General features: G+C 47.9%; 1 protein-coding gene across 1 annotated transcript; it reads left to right on the top strand.

Annotated features, from left to right (window-relative positions):
- The first annotated feature begins 363 nt into the window (after nucleotides 1-363).
- Nucleotides 364-1,391, top strand: LOC147975347 (uncharacterized). Its single transcript, XM_087520372.1, has 3 exons — nucleotides 364-781; nucleotides 923-1,120; nucleotides 1,357-1,391. Exons 1-3 carry the CDS (start codon nucleotides 364-366, stop codon nucleotides 1,389-1,391), a joined length of 651 nt encoding a protein of 216 aa, XP_087376498.1.
- Nucleotides 1,392-22,950: the final 21,559 nt, after the last annotated feature.

The raw sequence follows: 22,950 nt of genomic DNA, 5'->3' as shown, positions 1-22,950 counted from the left end.
TTTTCGGGTTCTAACCCTAGCCTTCCGCCGCTGCCGCGCGCCGCCGCCGCCTGCGCGCCTCCCGAGCCGGTCGCCGCCGCCCCCCCCCCAGAGTTACGTCCTCCCTTGCCGTTGCTGCCTCTCCCTTCTGTTAGCCGCTCGCCCGTCGATCCCATCCGATCGATCTAGCCAGCGAGTAGTACGTGCATGTATCCACCAAGCTAGTTGCTTTGCTTTTCTACGTCAAAATCCACCGACCTTTGTGCTTTCTTGCTTATTTTGCTTTGCTACGTCTCGTGCCGCTCCTGCCACCCGACCTGGTAGCCACCAGACCCGCCACCAGCCGCCCGACCCACGTGCCACTCCGGCCACCCGCCAGCCCCGATGGCGTCCAGCCCGTCTGCCGCCGCCTCTGCCGTCCCGCCGACGGCACCCTCTGGCGTGGTTCTACCATCGGCGTCCTACGGCGCGGACCTGCGGCCGCCGACTCTCTCCGGTCAGTCCCGCTATGGGCCCTCTGGCGCTGCTCCACCACCGGCGTCCTACGACGCGGCCCCGCCACCGACGGCGCTCTCTGACCAGTCCGTCATTGCCCCGCCGGTGGCGCCGCCTCTGCCTGTCGACCCCTTGCTATTGTGCGGGGCGTTCAACGTGCCCATTCCCATGTACATGTATCCTACATACTGGGCATACGGGGCTCCGGCCGCATCCACTCATGGGGCTCCGCCTATGTACGGGTCTCCTGGGTACTGGTGGGGGTCGTCAGTGGGCCAGCACTCGCCCGCTGGGCAGAAGCTGGATGGCGCCCAGCACCTGCAGCAGCCATGGACTGGTGTCGTTCCTACCTACACCATGCTGATTCCACGGGCTCCTGCACCGACGCTTCCTGTGTCGCGCCCGCCCGCGCATCATGCGTACTCCGTGGCTCCGCAGCTGTATGGAGAGTACCCACCGCCGCAGCTGAGCGGGGGCTACAATTTCCCCATGGCATCTCCGCCCCCCTTGCTGGTACTACCACCGGCGCCCTGGGACCCGGTGATCCTCACCGTGCTGCATGCCACTCCTACGCCGAACAACTATACTGGCAGTGCTAATTGGTACATGGACACCGGTGCTACGACTCACATGTTTGCTCATCCTGGTAACCTTGCCTCTTTCACTCCTGTCTCCACCAACCGCCGCATCATTGTCGGCGATGGTTCGACACTTCCTATCACACATGTTGGGCACACTTCTTTTCCTTGTACTTCTACACCTTTATCTTTGTCTAACATACTTGTCTCTCCTGATCTTATTAAGAAACTTGTTTCTGTTAAATGTTTTACTCGTGAAAATCCTGTTACTGTTGAATTTGACGGCATTGGTTTTCGTGTCAAGGACGCTCAAACCAGGATGGTACTCCACCGATGTGACAGCCCCGACGTGCTTTATCCAGTGCATTCGTCTTCTTCCACCATGGCCGCACCGGTCGCTCTCTCCGTTGTTGTCGATCTCTAGCATGCTCGCTTGGGTCATCCCAACCCCGTCACACTTCGTCATATTCTTAAGAGTTTCAGTTTCAGTTCTACTAAGATTGAGGATCACACTTGTCATGCCTGTCGAGTCGGCAAACATGTTCGCCTGCCGTTTAATAATTCCACCACCATTGCTTCTTTTCCCTTTTAGTTGATTCATAGTGATGTGTGGACCTCTCCAGTTCCTAGTAATTCAGGATATTTATATTATCTAGTCATTCTTGATGATTATTATCATTACATGTGGACTTTTCCTTTGTGCAGAAAGTCGGATGCACTCTCCACCTTGACGACCTTTTACTCCTATGTCCACACGTAGTTTGGGCGTCCCATCCTTGCGTTTCAGATGGACAATGGAAAAGAGTTCGACAACCTTGCTTTCCACACCTTTTTGTCGCATCATGGCACAGTTTTCCGCCTCACATGCCGGTACACTTCCCAGCAGAACGGTCGAGCCGAACGCGTCCTTCGCACTCTGAACGACTGTGTTCGCACGCTCCAGTTTCATGCAAACGTGCCACCTCGCTTCTGGCCGGACGCGCTTGCTACTGCATCCCTTCTCCTTAACCTTCGACCCTGCCGACCACGGTGGAATTTTAAACCTCATCACCTCCTGTTTAGTACGCCTCCTTCTTATGATGGTTTGCGTATATTTGGGTGCCTTTGCTATCCTAGCACTGCCGACTCCGCTCCTCACAAACTCGCACCTCGTTCTGTCACTTGCATCTTCATCGGCTACCCCTCTAACTCCAAGGGATATCGGTGCTACGACCCCGTCTCACACCGTGTGTTCACTTCCTGGCACGTTTACTTTGATGAGCATGTGTTTCCGTTTCACCAGGTACCCCGGGCTGTTCCTCCCGCCACCGGTGACGTGGGCTCCTTGGCGCCTCTCCCAGGGCGCTCGCGCGCCTCTCTTGGCTTGCCCTGGCTTTGAGGCGGGCCCCGGCGATGGCGCCCGCGGCCCCCGCGACGCCCGTGCCCCCCGCGACGCCCGTGCCCCCCGGTGCCCCCGATGCCCGCGGCCCCTCGCCCCCAGGTGACCGAGGCCTCCTCGACACACGCTGTCTCGGCGTCCTCTTCACCAGCGCCTGTGGCCGGTCCAGTCACCCGTGCCCGTACGGGCATTTTTCTCCCGAGCTCACGCTATGCCTCAGATGACTACATCCATGCGGCGTCCACCTCTGAGGCGTTGTCGCTGTCATCCTCCCTTCGAGCCGCTCTTCATGACCCGCTCTGGATGGTTGCGATGCAAGAGGAGTTTGACGCCCTGTTGCGCAACCGGACGTGGCAGCTTGTTCCTCGTCCCCGGCACGCCAATGTGATCACCGGGAAGTGGGTCTTCAAACAGAAGCTCTGTCCTGATGGTACCCTTGATCGCTATAAAGTGCGCCGGGTCGTTTGTGGCTTCTGACAGCGTGCTGGCAGCGACTTCACTGACACCTTCTGTAACACCCACGATGCGGCTATATCTCCCACGTGTCGGAGCACGACTTAGAGGCATAACCGCATTGTAGGCAATGTCGCAAGAGGGGTAATCTTTACACACCCCATGTACTGAATAAGAAAGAGGTACATAGTTGGCTTACAATCGCCACTTCACACCATACATAAATATAGCATTACAATCATCCAGATACAATCAAGGTCCCACTACGGAACCAAAATAAAGACAACCCCAAATGCATAAGATCCCCGATCGCCCCAACTGGCTCCACTACTGATTGTTTGGAAAGGAAACATAGTAACGTCCTGAGTCCTCATCGAACTCCTACTTGAGCTCAGTCGCATCCCCTGGAACGGTATCATCGGCACCTGCATATGGTTTTGGAAGTAATTTGTGAGTCACGGGGACTCAGCAATCTCACACCCTCGCGATCAAGACTATTTAAGCTTATGGGTAGGTAAAAGGTATGAGGTGGAGCTGCAGCAAGCACTAGCATATATGGTGCCTAACTTACACAAATGAGAGAGAGAAGAGAAGGCCAAAGCACGGTCGAGAATCTATGATCAAGAAGTGCTCCTAGAACTACTTACATTCAAGCATAAGCCGAGACCGTGTTCTCTTCCCGGACTCCACCGAAAAGAGACCATCACGGCTACACACGTTGTTGATTCATTGTAATTAAGTTAAGTCTCAAGTTTTCTACAACCGGACATTAACAAATTCCCACCTGCCCATAACCGCGGGCACAACTTTTGAAAGTTCAAATCCCTGTAGGGGTGTCCCAACTTAGCCCATCACAAGCTCACACGGTCAACGAAGGATATTCCTTCTCCCAGGACGGCTTGATCAGACTCGGAATCCCGGTTACAAGACATATCAACAATGGTAAAACAAGACCAACAAAGCCGCCCGATGTGCCGACAAATCCCGATAGGAGTCGCGCGTATCTCGTTCTCAGGGCACACCAGATAGGTCAAGCTACGAGTAAAACCAACCCTCGAGTTGCCCCGAGGTGGCCCCGCAGGCTGCCTGTTTCGGACGAACACTCAAAGGAGCACCGGCCCAGGGGGGTTTAAAATAAAGATGACCCTTGAGTCCGCGGAACCCAAGGGAAAAATGCCAGGTGGCAAATGGTAAAACCAAGGTTGGGCCTTGCTGGAGGAGTTTTATTCAAGGCAAACTGTCAAGGGGTTCCCATTATAACCCAACCATGTAAGGAATGCAAAATCAAGGAACATAACACCGGTATGACGGAAACTAGGGCGGCAAGAGTGGAACAAAACACCAGGCATAAGGCCGAGCCTTCCACCCTTTACCAAGTATATAGATGCATTAAGTAAATAAGATATAATAATGATATCCCAACAATAATAATGTTCCAACAAGGAACAAACTCCAATCTTCACCTGCAACTAGCAACGCTATAGGAGGGGCTGAGCAAAGCGGTAACATAGCCAAACAATGGTTTGCTAGGACAAAGTGGGTTAGACATTTGACATGGCAATATGGGAGGCATGATAAAGCATGTGGTAGGTATCGCGGCATAGGCATAGCAATAGAGCGAGCAACTAGCAAGCAAAGATAGAAGTGATTTCGAGGGTATGGTCATCTTGCCTGCAAAGTTCTCTGAGTTGACGTAAGCTTGATCCTCGTAAACGTACTCAACGGGTTCCTCGATCACGTACTTGTATCCCGGCTCTACCCAAAGCAAGACACAAGCAAAGGGAACCACAATCAACCATGGTGCAATGCGCAAGCAACATGATGCAAAACATGATGCATATGCATGCTCCGGAAGGAAAAGATCGAACCAGGCCTCAACGTGGAAAACCAAGAGTGCCGCTGAAAGATGAGTTGATTTCAGTCGAAATCGATATAAAGATCATCGGAATCAGATGGACGGTTTGCAAATGACAAGCAAAACAATAATGGCACTATCATGCGATTAACAGCAGGATGCCAACTAGAATGCATCAAGAAAATAAGCTACTGCACTCTAACATAGCAACAAAGCGTATGGCAGTGATCCACTCAAGATGCTTGACAAAAGATGAACACTGAGCTATGGCTAAATCACTCAATAGCAGGTTCAAACAAGCATGGCAAAAGTGCAAAAGATATCAGGTTCACAGACATAGTGAAAATAACAACATGTCAGGATATAACATCAGGTAGCAATGTTTAGAGCAAGATAACAACATGCTATAGGAACATATCGTGGCAAAGCAAGGCAGGGCATGAAACTACTCAAAGCATATGACAAAAGTCCCTTACTGACCATAAGCCAAAAGGGGTCAGAAAATACAATGGCAACCATGTAAACATAGCAAGTTTCGTTAACAGATTCAGACTTAGCAGAAAACTGGACATGGCAAAAACAGAGTTACGTAGGCATGTTTGCGAGCTCGATGCACTCACCACAAGGCATTGCAAGACAAACTAAGCATACACCCAGCAAGAAGACATGTTAAAGTAGCTAACCATGGCAAGAACCAACTCATAGCATGCATGGATCAACTACAACAACCTCGGCAAAATTGAATAACATGTAAACAATCTGCCAGGAACATTTTATAGCAAAAATAGAGCAAGATTGAGTCATGCTAGGGTACTCCATAATTGCAAACAAAGACATGGATGGATAGAACATTGCAATATCTCAAAATCATCCTTACTGAACATGCTCAAAAGAGACATGGATCATTCTGTAGCAACATGAATACAAGGCATAAAAATATCATCAGGGAAATGACTTAGAAGAATTCTAAGTCCCTGAAATCAGCAACATCATGAGAGGTACTTTACATGCTTGTGCTAGTCACCACATTGATCACAAAAATACATGGCATACACCCCTGTAAAGATGGCATGGCATAGCCCAAAACACATGTAGGGCTCAAGTTCATAGGAGGCACACATTAAACATGGCAAAAATGACAAATGTCCATAATCTGTTAAGAAACAGAAACTAACATTTTATAGCACTCTTGCAACAGCATTTAGGGCATCAATATAGACTCAAACAAGCATGGTGCGATGGAACAAAATGAAGAGCACATCCAGACGAACAATTTGATATGCTACACGCCCAAAACGGAGCTACGGGTGATGAGATATGGTAAGATGAGCATGCCTAAAAATATTGCAAACTGGGGACTTAGTGGAAAACTAGACCTCGGGATCTAGGGTTACTGTAGCCAGATCTGGTGCACGCAAACCGAGGCAGCTGTGCGAGCTCGCCGGAGTAGTCGGATCTGTTCGCCGGCGACGAGGAGGAGGCGGTGGGGGCCGGAGCCGGTGAGGGGGCGCGGGACCGGGGCGGGCAGCGCGGCACCGCGGGGTCGCCAGGGCTCGCCGGCGACGAGGGCGGGACAAGGCGGCGGTCGGACGTCGTGGCGGTGGCGCGCCGGCGGCGGGGTCGCGGCGGCGGTGACCGGCGCGCGGAGGCGGAGGACGAGCGGGCGGCGGAGATGGGCCGCGGGGGCCTACCCCGGGCCGCGCAGGCTGGCGTGATGGGAGGCAGCGGCGGGCCATGTGTCGGCCTGTGAGTGGCTCGGGGTGGCGGCGCGTTTTTGTCCGGCCGGACCGGACGTGTCCGGCGGCGGGAGGAGGAAGAGGCTAGGGTTTTGGATTGCGGGATTTCGGAGGGGGTGCTTATTTATACATAGAAGGAGCAAGGAGACTCCAAATGAGGTGCGGTTTTCAGCCACGCGATCGTGATCGAACGACCGAGAAGATGGAGGGGGTTTAGGTGGGTTTTGGGCCACTTTGGAGAGGTGTTGGGCTGCAACACACACGAGGCCTTTACGGTTCCTCGGTTAACCGTTGGAGTATCAAACGAAGTCCAAATGGCACGAAACTTGACAAGCGGTCTACCGGTGGCATATCAAGGCCGCTTGGCAAGTCTCGGTCCAATCTGAGAAAGTTTAACACCCGCACACGAAAAGAGGCAAAAGGGGACACCGGAGGTCGTAGGAGTGCCGGAATGCAAAACGGACAACGGGGAAAATGCTCGGATGCATGAGTCGAACACGTATGCGAATGCGATGCACATGATGACATGATATGAGATGCATGACAAGGACAAAAGCAAAACGAAGACAAAACCGAACCACGAGGGAATATCATAACTTATTGCCGAAAATGGCAAGAGTCGGAATACAAATATGGCAAGTTACGTATGGGGCGTTACAACACTCCACCACTACGAAAGGATCTCGTCCCGAGATCTAGGACTGGAAAAACTCCGGATATTCGGAACGGAGGTGGTCCTCGCGTTCCCAGGTGGCTTCACGGTCGGAATGGTGTGACCACTTGACTTTCTGGAATTTGATAGACTTTTTGCGAGTCTTGCCCTCAGTTTCTTCAAGGATAGCAACGGGATGCTCATGATAAGATAGGTCTTCTTGGAGATCAATCTCTTCGAAGTTGATGGTGCGGTCAGGAGTCTTGAAACACTTGCGAAGCTGAGACACGTGAAACACATCGTGCACGTTTGAAAAGTTGGATGGAAGCTCAAGTTGATAGGCGAGATCGCCTCTTTTGCCAATGATCTTGAAAGGACCCACGTATCTAGGGGCAAGCTTCCCTTTGATACCGAAGCGACGAGTACCTTTCATTGGAGAGACGCGGAGGTAGACATGGTCTCCGATCTCGAAAGCCAAGTCACGATGCTTGATATCATAGTAACTCTTCTGGCGCGATTGCGCGGCTTTGAGATTTTCACGAATGACTTTGCACATTTCTTCAGCCTCTGTGATCAAGTCATTGCCAAGAAGTTGGCGTTCACCAATCTCTGACCAGTTAAGAGGAGTACGACACTTTCTGCCATAGAGAAACTCGAATGGGGCCTTGCCTGAACTCGCTTGGAAGCTGTTGTTGTAGCAGAACTCAGCATATGGAAGACAATCTTCCCACTTCATACCGAAAGAAATGACACAAGCCCTGAGCATATCTTCAAGAATTTGATTGACTCGCTCGACTTGGCCACTAGTTTGAGGATGAAAGGTTGTGTTGAAGCGAATGTTGGTGCCCATGGCCTTCTGAAAGGAGTCCCAAAACTTAGAGGTAAAGATGCTTCCATGATCTGAAGATATCATCTGCAGAATGCCGTGCAAAGAGACATTCCTGGAGGTATATAGCTCTGCCAACTGAGCTGCTGTGATAGATTCTTTGATAGGAAGAAAATGAGCCACTTTGGTAAGCTTGTCGATGACAACGAAGATAGCATCATTGCCACGCTTGGACTTGGGAAATCCAGTCACGAAGTCCATCTCAATATGGTCAAACTTCCATTCTGGAATGGCAAGAGGTTGGAGGAGATCAGCTGGTCGTTGGTGTTCTCCTTTCACTCTTCTGCAGACATCACATTCATTCACAAACTAAGCAATCTCGCGCTTCATTCGAGTCCTCCAATACGACTGCTTGAGGTCATGGTACATCTTTGTGCTTCTCGGGTGAATAGGAAGGAGTGAATTGTGAGCCTCGTTCATAATGACTTTACGAAGGTCACCCTTAGGAACAACAATGCGATCCTCGAAGAATAGAGTATCTTTGTCATCAAGGCAATAGCACTTGTACTTGGGTTGGCTCTTGGCAATCCCAATCTTCACCTTCTTCACCATAGCATCAAGAAGTTGAGCCTCATGAATCTGATCTTCCAAAGTAGGAAAGACTTGGAGGTTGGCAAGGAATCCTTGAGGAACAACTTGGAGATTAAGTTTGCGGAAAACTTCACAAAGCTCCGGTTGGTAGGGCTTGAGAATCAAACTGTTGCAGTAAGCCTTCGTGCTCAAAGCGTCAGCAATTACATTGGCCTTTCCTGGAGTATATTCAATACTCAGATTATACTCTTGAATCATTTCGACCCAACGAGTCTGCCTGAGGTTGAGGTTGGGCTGAGTGAAGATGTACTTGAGACTCTTATGATTAGTGAAGATGTCCACTTTTCTTCCCAACAAGAGATGTCTCCATGTTAAAAGAGCATGGACAACTGCCGCCAACTCGAGGTCATGAGTGGGGTAGTTCTTTTCGTTGGGCTTCAACTGGTGAGAGGTATAGGCCACAACTTTCTTCTCTTGCATTAACACAGCACCGAGACCTTGAAGGGAAGCATCACAGAAAGCCTCGAATGGTTTGGATTCATCAGGAGGAGTCAGAACTGGAGCTGTGACTAACTTCTCTTTGAGGGTGTTGAAAGCGATGTCACATTCAGGCGTCTATACATACTTCACAAGCTTTTGGAGAAGGTTGGAAAGAGGCTTCACGATCTTAAAGAAATTCTCAACGAACCTTCGACAATAGCTTGCGAGCCCAAGGAAGCTGTGGAGTTGCTTCATATTCTGTGGCGGTTCCCAATTCACAATTGCAGACACATTCTCAGGATTCACAATTATGCCCTTGGCGGAGATGATATGCCCAAGGTAGAGAACCTCATCGAGCCAAAACTCGCACTTTGAAAACTTTGCATAGAACTGATGTTCTCTGAGTTTGTCCAGCACCAATCTCAAGTGCTTGGCATGATCCTCCTTGTTCTTGGAAAAGACCAAAATGTCATCGAGATAGACCAAGACGAAGTCATTTGTGTAGGGGTTGAAGATGAAGTTCATCATGCGAGAGAAAGTTGGAGGAGCGTTGACAAGGGCGAAAGACATGACAGTGTATTCATAAGAACCATGGCTTGTTCTGAATGCTGTCTTGGGGATGTCTTGTCCACGAAGGCGAATCTGATGATAGCCCATAGGGAGGTCAAGCTTGGAGAATACTTGAGCACCTTTGAGTTGTTCGAAAAGCTCATTGATGTTGGGAAGTGGGTACTTGTTCTTTATGGTCTTCTTGTTCAATGGACGGTAGTCGACACAAAGTCGTTCTGTTCCATCCTTCTTGTTGACGAAAAGAACACCACAACCCCAAGGAGAAGAACTCGGTCGGATCAGACCCATACGCTCTTGTTCATCGAGTTGTTTCTTCAGCTCCTTCAACTCTTTCGGTCCAAGCTTGTAAGGCCGTTTGCAAACAGGTTCCCTGCTAGGCTCAAGATCAATGACGAATTCAACTGGCCGGTGAGGAGGCATTCCTGGAAGCTCTTCTGGAAAGACGTCTTGATATTCACAAACGACTGGAATCTAAGAGATGGCATCCAACTCGCCCTTCTCATTAAGAGAAAACAGTCGAATGGTATCATCACGAGCGGCAAAGACAATCACATCTTCAGACGAGTGTGTCAATTGAATCTGCCTGGCAGCACAATCAAGCAAAGCCTTGTGCTTAGAAAGCCAGTCCATGCCGATAATTAGATCAATATCCGAGTTACTAAGGACCATTGGAGAAGACAGAAACTTATAGTCACCCATCTTGATAGAAACGTCTGGAACCACCAAACTGGCACTCAACCGTTTACCCGGAGAAACGATATCCATTAATTTGCCCAAATGAGGAGAAGTGAATTTGTTATTGGCAAAAAATGGTTTTGACATGAAACAATGCGATGCACCAGTGTCAAAAAGAACTTTTGCAGGAATATCGTTAACAGGAAGGTTACCCATGATCACTTCTGATGAGTCCTCTGCCTGAGCTGCGTTCATCATGTTGACCTTGGCATGCTTGGGATTATGCTTGACCACTGCATTGCTAGCAGATCTCACAGGAGGAGGAGGAGGAGGAAGACACCTCTGGTTGAAGCATTTGTTTGCATAGTGACCCTTCTACTGACACTTGTTGCACGTGACCTCTGAGAGCGGACGGTGATACGGAGCACTTGATCTTGGAGCATGAGACGAAGCCTTGTTCTGAAAGCCTGGGTTGGGTGGGTGGGAAGATCCATTGCCACCTTTGCTCTTCTGCTGATAAGGCTGACGGAACGATGGAATGGAGGAGGAGGAGGCAACCAATACTTTTGCTGCTTAGCTACCACTTGAGTTGAAGAAGAAGGAGTTGCATCCCTGACTCTCTTCTTGGAAGCATCGCACTTGAGCTGAGCAGCCTCTTGCTTTAGTGCCATATTGAAGAACTCATCATACTTTTTTAGCTTAAAAAGCACAAGAGCTAGTTGCAGATCTTCTCTGAGGCCACCTCTGAACTGATAAATCATGCTCTTCTTGTCAGGGACGTCTTGCTTAGTGATACGAGCGAGCTTATGGAACATGATGTTGTATTGGTAAACAGACAAGCTGCCTTGCTTCAGATTGCGGAACTCCTCACGCTTGCTCTCAACAACACTCTGAGGAATGTGGTGAGCTCTGAAGTCTTGGCAGAAATCATCCCAGGTAATCACACGACCTCCTCTGGAATCTTTGTATTGTTGATACCACTCTGCAGCTTGGTCTTTGAGTTGGAACAAAGCAAACTTGACAAAGTCCTCAGACCTGACATTGCTGCACTCGAAATGTTTGCAGATATCCACGAGCCAATCATCAGCGTCTGTGGCCTCGACACAGTTACTAAAGGTCTTCAGCTGGTCTGCGAGGAACTGGTTGAGTGTAGCAAACTGAGTTTGATTGTTGCCATTGCCTTGATTTCCTTGGTTGTGCTCTTGCAAGAGTTGCATAATCAGTTGCGTGTTGGCGTTGGCAGCGGCCATCACAGCTTGCCATGCCTCCGGAGGTGGAGGTGGTGTGGTGGTTCCCGATTCTGACGCGTTGGAGGAGCCATCCTGAAGAGGGTGACATCCGTTAGCATCTTGAAAGACATATATTCAAGCTGAATCAAATGGATCGAAATTGCAACATATAGCCTTAACATTCGAACAAGAATGAACAAATGAATTCCAAATTAAATGATCACACTTCCATAAATTGAGAAGCCACTTATATAGAGGTAGATGAATAAAACAACAAGGTACGGACATGAACAAATACTTGGTAAGGATTACCCAATCACAAACCAAATATCCGCGGAAGAAATACTAGAGCTACAAGAATTCCCACCTATGAAACTCTCGAAATTTTCTGGTTATGCAATCAGGTGTTGGGGATATAGGGGAAGCATAATATCTCACCCAAAACTAGCAAATCCTACATCCAGCTGTATCCATCCTTCAACACATAGCCAAGAAACCTTCGGAAATCATTTACCTCAACCTTCAAAAAATATCCGTTATACGAGTTATGGCAATACTCCAGAACTCCCGCCCCAGTACTGGGTGGCGTCGAGGTTATCTCACCAACAACTGCATAAAAGAGATTTTCGATGTCGGCGAAACTCAGGTATTCCAGAACTGCAACGATAAAATTGTGACGACAACACCTTGGAGCTCAACTCCCCAGGACACTGCCACAACCCCTAAATGTCAGGAGGCACCAAGAACAATGTTCTCGTCACAAAACCATCGGAACGGTTCCAAGATACCCGCGTGATCTTAAACAAAATTTAGTAAAATTTGAGAAGAGAAGAGTCAAAACTTGACGTCGGGATGCCTCACCAGAGCGACAAAGGGACTGAGGAGTAAAAAGAATCCTACTCTCCGATATATATAATCCTATAAGACTCAAAACATTTTTCTAGACTAAACAACGCCAGCGATTCGATCAAGCGGGGGGCTCCTAAGTCCGGGAAGGCTCTGATTACCAACTTGTAACACCCATGATGCGGCTATATCTCCCACGTGTCAGAACACGACTTAGAGGCATAACCGCATTGTAGGCAATGTCGCAAGAGGGGTAATCTTTACACATCCCATGTACTGAATAAGAAAGAGGTACATAGTTGGCTTACTATCGCCACTTCACACCATACATAAATATAGCATTACAATCATCTAGATACAATCAAGGTCCGACTACGGAACCAAAATAAAGACAACCCCAAATGCATAAGATCCCTGATCGCCCCAACTGGGCTCCACTACTGATCATCTGGAAAGGAAATGTAGTAACGTCCTGAGTCCTCATCGAACTCCCACTTGAGCTTAGTCGCATCCCCTAGAACGGTATCATCGGCACCTGCATATGGTTTTGGAAGTAATCTATGAGTCACGGGGACTCAGCAATCTCACACCCTCGCGATCAAGACTATTTAAGCTTATGGGTAGGTAAAAGGTATGAGGTGGAGCTGCAGCAAGCACTAGCATATATGGTGCCTAACTTACGCAAATGAGAGTGAGAAGAGAAGGCCAAAGCACGGTCGAGAATCTATGATCAAGAAGTGCTCCTAGAACTACTTATGTTCAAGCATAACCCGAGACCGTGTTCTCTTCCCGGACTCTGCCGAAAAGAGACCATCACGGCTACACACGTTGTTGATTCATTTTAATTAAGTTAAGTCTCAAGTTTTCTACAACCGGACATTACCAAATTCCCATCTGCCCATAACCATGGTCACGGCTTTCGAAAGTTCAAATCCCTGCAGGGGTGTCCAAACTTAGCCCATCACAAGCTCACACGGTTAACGAAGGATATTCCTTCTCCCAGGACAGCCCGATTAGACTCGGAATCCCGGTTACAAGACATCTCGACAATGGTAAAACAAGACCAGCAAAGCCGCCCGATGTTCCGACAAATCCCGATAGGAGTCGCACGTATCTCGTTCTCAAGGCATACCGGATAGGTCAAGCTACAAGTAAAACCAACCCTCGAGTTGCCCCGAGGTGGCCCCGCAGGCTGCCTGTTTCGGACCAACACTCAAAGGTGCACTGGCCCGGGGGGTTTAAAATAAGGATGACCCTTGAGTTCGCGGGACCCAAGGGAAAAGGGCTAGGTGGCAAATGATAAAACCAAGGTTGGGCCTTGCTGGAGGAGTTTTATTCAAGGCGAACTGTCAAGGGGTTCCCATTATAACCCAACCGTGTAAGGAACGCAAAATCAAGGAACATAACACCGGTATGACGGAAACTAGGGCGGCAAGAGTGGAACAAAACTCCAGGCATAAGGCCGAGCCTTCCACCCTTTACCAAGTATATAGGTGCATTAAGTAAACAAGATATAATAATGATATCCCAACAATAATCATGTTCCAACAAGGAACAAACTCCAATCTTCACCTGCAACTAGCAACGCTATAAGAGGGGCTGAGCAAAGCGGTAACATAGCCAAACAACGGTTTGCTAGGACAAGGTGGGTTAGAGGTTTGACATGGCAATATGGGAGGCATGATAAAGCATGTGGTAGGTATCGCGGCATAAGCATAGCAATAGAGCGAGCAACTAGCAAGCAAAGATAGAAGTGATTTCGAGTGTATGGTCATCTTGCCTGCAAAGTTCTCCAGGTTGACGTAAGCTTGATCCTCGTAAGAATAATCAACGGGTTCCTCGATCACATACTCGTCTCCCGGCTCTACCCAAAGCAAGACACAAGCAAAGGGAACCACAATCAACCACGGTGCAATGCGCAAGCAACATGATGCAAAACATGGTATGCTATGCGGGATGTGATATGCAATGCATATGCGTGCTCCGGAAGGAAAAGATTGAACCAGGCCTCAACTTGGAAAACCAAGAGTGCCGCTGAAAGATGAGTTGATTTCAGTCGAAATTGATATAAATATCATCGGAATCAGATGGACGGTTTGCAAATGACAAGCAAAACAATAATGGCACTATCATGCGATTAACAGCAAGATGCCAACTAGAATGCATCAAGAAAATAAGCTACTGCACTCTAACATAGCAACAAAGCATATGGCAGTGATCCACTCAAGATGCTTGACAAAAGATGAACACTGAGCTACGGCTAAATCACTCAATAGCAGGTTCAAACAAGCATGGCAAAAGTGCAAAAGATATCAGGTTCACAGACATAGTGAAAATAACAACATGTCAGGATATAACATCAGGTAGCAATGTTTAGAGCAAGATAACAACATGCTATAGGAACATATCGTGGCAAAGCAAGGCAGGGCATGAAACTACTCAAAGCATATGACAAAAGTCCCTTACTGACCATAAGCCAAAAGGGGTCAGAAAATACAATGGCAACCATGTAAACATAGCAAGTTTCGTTAACAGATTCAGACTTAGCAGAAAACTGGACATGGCAAAAACAGAGTTACGTAGGCATGTTTGCGAGCTCGATGCACTCACCACAAGGCATTGCAAGACAAACTAAGCATACACCTAGCAAGAAGACATGTTAAAGTAGCTAACCATGGCAAGAACCAACTCATAGCATGCATGGATCAACTACAACAACCTCGGCAAAATTGAATAACATGTAAACAATCTGCCAGGAACATTTTATAGCAAAAGTAGAGCATGATTGAGTCATGCTAGGGTACTCCATAATTGCAAACAAATACATGGATGGATAGAACATAGCAATATCTCAAAATCATCCTTACTGAACATGCTCAAAAGAGGCATGGATCATTCTGTAGCAACATGAATACAAGGCATAAAAATATCATCAAGGAAATGACTTAGAAGAATTCTAAGTCCCTGAAATCAGCAACATCACGAGAGCTACTTTGCATGCTTGTGCTATTCACCACACTGATCACAAAAATACATGGCATACACCCTGTAAAGATGGCATGGCATAGCACAAAACACATGTAGGGCTCAAGTTCATAGGAGGCACACATTAAACATGGCAAAAATGACAAATGTCCATAATCTGTTAAGAAACAGAAACTAACATTTTATAGAACTCTTGCAACAGCATTTAGGGCATCAAGATGGACTCAAACAAGCATGGCGCAATGGAACAAAATGAAGAGCACATCCAGGTGTACGATTTGATATGCTACACGCCCAAAACGAAGCTACGGGTGATGTGATATGGTAAGATGAACATGCCTAAAAATATTGCAAACTGGGGACTTAGTGGAAAAAAATAGACCTCGGGATCTAGGGTTACTGTAGCCAGATCTGGTGCACGCGAACCGAGGCGGCGGCGCGAGCTCGCCGGAGAAGAAAGTGGCCGCCGGAGTAGTCGGATCTGTTCGCCGACGACGACGAGGAGGCGGTGGTGGCCGGAGCCGGTTAGGGGGCGCGGGGCCGGAGCGGGCGGTGCAGCACCGCGGGGTCTGCGCGGGCTCACCGGTGACGAGGGCAGGACGAGGCGGCGGTCAGACGTCGTGGCGGTGGCGCGCCGGCGGCGGGGTCGCAGCGGTGGCGCTCGGGCGGCGACCGGCGCACGGAGGCGGAGGACGAGCAAGCGGCGGAGATGGGCCGCGGGGGCCTGCCCTGGGCCGCGCGGGCCGGCGCGGTGGGAGGCGGCGGCGGGCCATGTGTCGGCTTGTGAGTGGCTCGGGGTGGCGGCGCGTTTTTGTCCGGCCGGACCGGACGTGTCCGGCGGCGGGAGGAGAAAGAGGCTAGGGTTTTGGACTGCGGGATTTGAAAGGGGGATGCCTATTTATACATAGAAGGAGCTAGGAGACTCCAAATGAGGTGCGGTTTTCGGCCACGCGATCGTGATCGAATAACCGAGAGGATGGATGGGGTTTTGGTTGGTTTTGGCCACTTTGGAGAGGTGTTGGGCTGCAACACACATGAGGCCTTTACGTTTCCTCGATTAACCATTGGAGTATCAAACGAAGTCCAAATGGCACGAAACTTTACAGGCGGTCTACCGGTGGCATACCAAGGCCGCTTGGAAAGTCGTAGTCCAATCCAAGAACGTTTAACTCCCACACACGAAAAGAGGCAAAAGGGGACACTGGAGGACATAGGAGTGCCGGAATGCAAAATGAACAACGGGGAAAATGCTCGAATGCATGAGACGAACACGTATGCGAATGCGATGCACATGATGACATGATATGAGATGCATGACAAGGACAAAAGAAAAACGAAGACAAAACCCAACCACGAGGGAATATCATAACTTAGTGCCAAAAATGGCAAGAGTCGGAATACAAATATGGCAAGTTACATATGGGGCATTACACCTTCGCTCCGGTCGTCAAGCCCGGCACGATACGCTCGGTTCTTCACCTTGCGGTCTCCCGTGCTTGGCCGGTGCACCAGATGGACGTCTCCAACGCCTTCCTCCATGATCACCTCGAGGAGCAAGTCTTCTGCCAACAGCCCACCGGGTTTGTTGACCCAGCGCTTCCCGACCACGTGTGCCTGCTTTCGCGGTCCTTGTACGGACTCAAGCAGGCTCCGCGCGCTTGGTACCAGCACATCGCGACATTTCTCCACCAGCTTGGGTTCCGCTCTACCCGCTCGGACACCTCTCTCTCTCTTCATCTATCATCAAGGCTCTGACACGGCCTACTTGCTGCTCTATGTCGACGACATCGTCCCGACGGCATGTACGCCTGGTCTTCTTAGTCAGCTCACGACTCGTCTTCGTGCTGAGTTCGTGATCAAGGACTTGGGTCCTTTGCACTACTTCCTCGGTGTCCAGGTTGTGCGCCGTCCGGATGGCTTCTTCCTTCATCGGCGGAAGTACGCTCATGAGCTCCTGGAGCGCGCCGGCATGCCTAACTGCAAGCCCACCGCTACGCCTATTGATACGAAGGCCAAGCATTCTGCCACAGATGGTTCTCCTACTTCAGATGCTGCTTTTTATCCGTCTATCATTGGTGCTCTCCAGTACCTCACTCTGACTCGACCAGAGATTCAGTATGTCGTGCAGCAGGTGTGACTTCATATGCATGCTCCTCAAGACGTTCACTGGGTTGCCGTCAAGCGGATTCTTCGCTATATCTGTGGCACTATGGATCTTGGCATCACGCTTCACACCTCCGCTGACACCACCCTCACCGCCTACTCCGATGCAGACTTGGTGGGGTGCCCTGTGATGTCTACTACACAACCTTCTTCTTGTAGACGTTGTTGGGCCTCCAAGTGCAGAGGTTTGTAGGACAATATCAAATTTCCCTCAAGTGGATGACCTAAGGCTTATCAACACGTGGGAGGCGTAGGATGAAGATGGTCTCTCTCAAACAACTTTGCAACCAAATAACAAAGAGTCTCTTGTGTCCCCAACACACCCAATACAATGGTAAATTGTATAGGTGCACTAGTTCGGCGAAGAGATGGTGATACAAGTGCAATATGGATGGTAGATATAGGTTTTTGTAATATGAAAATATAAAAACAGCAAGGTAACTAATGATAAAAGTGAGCATAAACGCTATTGCAATGCTAGGAAACAAGGCCTAGGGTTCATACTTTCACTAGTGCAAGTTCTCTCAAGAATAATAACATAACTGGATCATATAACCATCCCTCAACATGCAACAAAGAGTCACTCCAAAGTCACTAATAACGGAGAACAAACGAAGAGATTATTGTAGGGTACGAAACCACCTCAAAGTTATCCTTTCTGATCGATCTATTCTAGAGTCCATAGTAAAATAACACGAAGCTATTTTTTCCGTTTGATATATCCTAGAGTTCGTACTAGAATAACACCTTAAGACACAAATCAACCAAAACCCTAATTTCACCTAGATACTCCAATGTCACCTCAAGTATCCGTGGGTATGATTATACGATATGCATCACACAATCTCAGATTCATGTATTCAACCAACACAAAGAACTTCAAAGAGTGCCCCAAAGTTTCTACCGGGGAGTCAAGACGAAAACGTGTGCCAACCCCTATGCATAAGTTCACAAGGTCACAGAACTCACAAGTTGATCACCAAAACATACATCAAGTGGATCACGTGAATATCCCATTGTCACCACAGATAAGCACATGCAAGACATACATCAAGTGTTATCAAATCCTTAAAGACTCAATCCGATAAGATAACTTCAAAGGGAAAACTCAATCCATTACAAGAAGATAGTGGGGGAGAAACATCATAAGATCCAACTATAATAGCAAAGCTCGCGATACATCAAGATCGTGCCATATCAAGAACACAAGAGAGAGAGAGAGAGATCAAACACATAGATACTGGTACATACCGTCAGCCCCAAGGGTGAACTACTCCCTCCTCGTCATGGAGAGCGCCGGGATGATGAAGATGGCCACCGGAGGATTCCCCCCTTTGGCAGGGTGCCGGAACGGGTCTAGATTGGTTTTCAGTGGCTACAGAGGCTTGTGGCGGTGGAACTCCCGATCTAGGTTATTTTCTAGAGGTTTCTGTATTTGAAGGAATTTTTGGCGTCGGGAACAAGTCAGGGGTCCCCGAGTCATCCATGAGATAGGGCGGCGCGCCCCCACCCTCGTGGACGGCCCGATACTCTTCTGGCCCAACTATTTTACTCTGGGGGCTTCTTTTGGTCCATAAAAAATCATCAAAAATTGGCACGTCAGTTGGACTTCGTTTGGTATTCCTTTTTTGTAAAACTCAAAAACAAGGAAAAACAGAAACTGGCACTGGGCTCTAGGTTAATAGTTAGTCCCAAAAATCATATAAAATAGCATATAAATGCATATAAAACATCCAAGATGGATAATATAATAGCATGGAACAATACAAAATTATAGATACATTGGAGACGTATCAAGCATCCCCAAGCTTAATTCCTGCTTGTCCCTGAGTAGGTAAATGATAAAAATAGAATTTTTGATGTGGAATGCTACCTAACATATTTATCCATGTAATTATCTTTATTGTGGCAAAAAATTCAGATTCGAAAGATTCAAGACAAAAGTTTAATATGGACACAAAAATAATAATACTTCAAGCATACTAACAAAGTAATCATGTCTTTTCAAAATAAGATGGCCAAAGAAAGCTATCCCTACAAAATCATATAGTCTGGCTATGCTCTATTTTCATCACACAAACTATTTAAATCATGCACAACCCCGGTTCCAAGCCAAGCAATTGTTTCATACTTTTGATATTCTCAAACTTTTTCAATCTTCACGCAATACATGAGCGTGAGCCATGGACATAGTACTATAGGTGGAATAGAATGGTGGTTGTGGAGAAGACAAAAAGGAGAAGACAGTCTCATATCAACTAGGCGTATCAACGGGCTATGGAGATGCCCATCAATAGATATCAATGTGAGTGAGTAGGGATTGCCATGCAACGAATGCACTAGAGCTATAAGTGTATGAAAGCTCAAAAAGAAACTAAGTGGGTGTGCATCCAACTCGCTTTCTCACGAAGACCTAGGGCATTTTGAGGAAGCCCATCATCGGAATATACAAGCCAAGTTCTATAATGAAAGATTCCCACTAGTATATGAAAGTGACAACATAGGAGACTCTCTATCATGAAGATCATGGTGCTACTTTGAATCACAAGTGTGGTAAAAGGATAGTAGCATTGCCCCTTCTCTCTTTTTCTCTCTTTTTTGTTTTTTTGTTTTTTTGGGCCTTCTCTTCTTTATGGCCTCTTTTTCTCTCTTTTTTCGTCCAGAGTCTCATCCCGACTTGTGGGGGAAACATAGTCTCCATCATCCTTTCCTCACATGGGACAATACTCTAATAATGATGACCATCACACTTTTATTTACTTACAACTCGAGAATTACAACTCGATACCTAGAACAAGATATGACTCTATATGAATGCCTCCGGCGGTGTACCGGGATGTGCAATGAATCAAGAGTGACATGTATGAAAGAATTATGAACGGTGGATTTTCTACAAATACGATGTCAACTACATGATCATGCAAAGGAATATGAAAATGATGAAGCGTATCATAATAAATGGAATGGTGGAAAGTTGCATGGAAATATATCTCGGAATGGCTATGGAAGTGCCATAATAGGTAGGTATGGTGGCTGTTTTGAGGAAGGTAAATGGTGGGTTTATGGTGCCGGTGAAAGCTGCACGGTACTAGAGAGGCTAGTAATGGTGGAAGTGTGAGACTGCGTATAATCCATGGACTTAGCATTAGTCATAAAGAACTCACATACTTATTGCAAAATCAATTAGTTATCGAAGCAAATGTTGGGGAACGTAGTAATTTCAAAAAAATTCCTACGCACATGCAAGATCATGGTAATGCATAGCAACAAGAGGGGAGAGTGTCGTCCACGTACCCTCGCAGACCGTTAAGCGGAAGCGTTATAACAACACGGTTGATGTAGTCGTACATCTTCACGATCGACCGATCCTCAACACCAAACGTATGGCACCTTCGCGTTCAGCACACATTCAGCTCGGTGACGTCCCGCAAACTCACGATCCAGTAGAGCTCAGGGAAGAGTTTCGTTAGCACGACGACGTTGTGACGATGTTAATGAAGCTACCGATGCAGGGCTTCGCCTAAGCACCGCTACGATATAACTGAGGTGGATTATGGTGGAGGGGGGCACCGCACATGGCTAAGAGATCAACAGAGCAATTGTTGTCTATGGGGTGCCCCCTTGCCCCTGTATATAAAGGAGCTAGGGGGAGGCGGTCGGCCAAGGAGGACGGCGTGCCAAGGGGGGAGTCCTACTCCACTGGGAGTAGGACTCCCTCTTTTCCTAGTTGGAGTAGGAGAGGAGAAGGAAGGGAGAGAGGAAGAGAAGGAAAGGGGGGTGCCGCCCCCCCTCCTTGTCCAATTCGGACTAGAGGGGGAGGGGGCGCGCGGCTGCCCTTGGCCGCCCCTCCTCTTCTCCCACTAAGGCCCATTAGGCCCAATATACTCCCCGGGGGGTTCCGGTAACCCCCCGGTACTCCGGTAAATGTCCAAAACCTCCCGAAACACTTCCGGTTTCTGAACATAGTCATCCAATATATCGATCTTTATGTCTCGACCATTTCGAGACTCCTCGTCATGTCCGTGATCATATCCGGGACTCCGAACTACCTTCGGTACATCAAAACACAAAAACTCATAATACCTATCGTCACAGAACTTTATGCGTGCGGACCCTACGGGTTCGAGAACTATGTAGACATGACTGAGACATGTCTGCGGTCAATAACCAATAGCGGAACCTGGATGCTCATATTGGTTCCTACATATTCTACGAAGATCTTTATCGGTCAAACCGCGTAACAACATACGTTGTTCCCTTTCTCATCGGTATGGTACTTGCCCAAGATTCGATCGACAGTATCTCAATACCTAGTTCAATCCTGCTACCAGCAAGTCTCTTTACTCGTTCCATAATGCAACATCCCGTAACTAACTCATTAGTCACATTGCTTGCAAGGTTTATAGTGATGTGCAATACCGAGAGGGCCTAGAGATACCTCTCCGACAATCGAAGTGACAAATCCTATTCTTGATCTATGCCAACTCCACGAACACCATCGGAGACACCTATAGAGCACCTTTATAATCACCCAGTTACGTTGTGACCTTTGGTAGCACACAAAGTGTTCCTCCGGTATTCGGGAGTTGCATAATCTCATAGTCATAGGAACATGTATAAGTCATGAAGAAAGCAATAGCAGTAAACTTAAACGATCAAGTGCTAAGCTAATGAAATGGGTCAAGTCAATCACATCATTCTCCTAATGATGTGATCCCGTTGATCAAATGACAACTCGTGTCTATGGCTAGGAAACTCAACCATCTTTGATCAACGAGCTAGTCAAGTAGAGGCATACTAGTGACACTATGTTTGTCCATGTATTCACACATGTATTATGTTTCCGTTTAGTACAATTCTAGCATGAATAATAAACATTTATCATGATATGAGGAAATAAATAATAACTTTATTGTTGCCTCTAGGGCATATTTCCTTCAGTCTCCCGCTTGCACTAGAGTCAATAATCTAGATTACACAGTAATGATTCTAACACCCATGGGGTCTTGGTGTCGATCATGTTTTGCTCGTGGAATAGTCTTAGTCAATGGGTCTGCAACATTCAGATCCGCATGTATCTTGCAAATATCTATGTCTCCCACCTGGACTTGATCCCGGATGGAATTGAAGCTGACGGATGTGGGGTTCCCTCAAACCCTTAAGGTTCAAACACTGGGGTGCGCGCGAAGTCTTTCCCTCCTACTGATCTACGCCCTTGCTCGCTAAGATCTCGCATAGAACTCGATGAACTTGCAACACAGAAACACACAGGATTTATACTGGTTCGGGCCACCATTGTGGTGTAACACCCTACTCCAGTGTGGTGGTGGTGGATTGCCTCTTGGGCTGATGATGAACAATAGAAGGGAAAGAACTACCTCCTGAGGTTGAGGTGTTCTTGTGCGTGGCTAACTTGTGTGGGTGAGAGAGTGATCTGAGATGTCGTCCCCTCGCCCCCC

This window comes from Triticum urartu, chromosome 4A (assembly GCF_056163025.1).
Source record: "Triticum urartu cultivar PI428250 chromosome 4A, HENAU_Tu73, whole genome shotgun sequence".
Classification (NCBI taxonomy): Eukaryota; Viridiplantae; Streptophyta; class Magnoliopsida; order Poales; family Poaceae; genus Triticum; species Triticum urartu.
This window is presented reverse-complemented; position numbering and strand designations above follow the sequence as displayed.

Excerpts from the sequence above, each read along its gene's own strand:
- LOC147975347 (XM_087520372.1), top strand. The coding sequence starts at position 364 with ATGGCGTCCAGCCCGTCTGCCGCCGCCTCTGCCGTCCCGCCGACGGCA. Across the intron at positions 782-922 it reads CGCTGGGCAGAAGCTGGATG|AGTACCCACCGCCGCAGCTG; the intron begins GCGCCCAGCACC and ends AGCTGTATGGAG. Across the intron at positions 1,121-1,356 it reads TCACATGTTTGCTCATCCTG|GACGCTCAAACCAGGATGGT; the intron begins GTAACCTTGCCT and ends TTTCGTGTCAAG.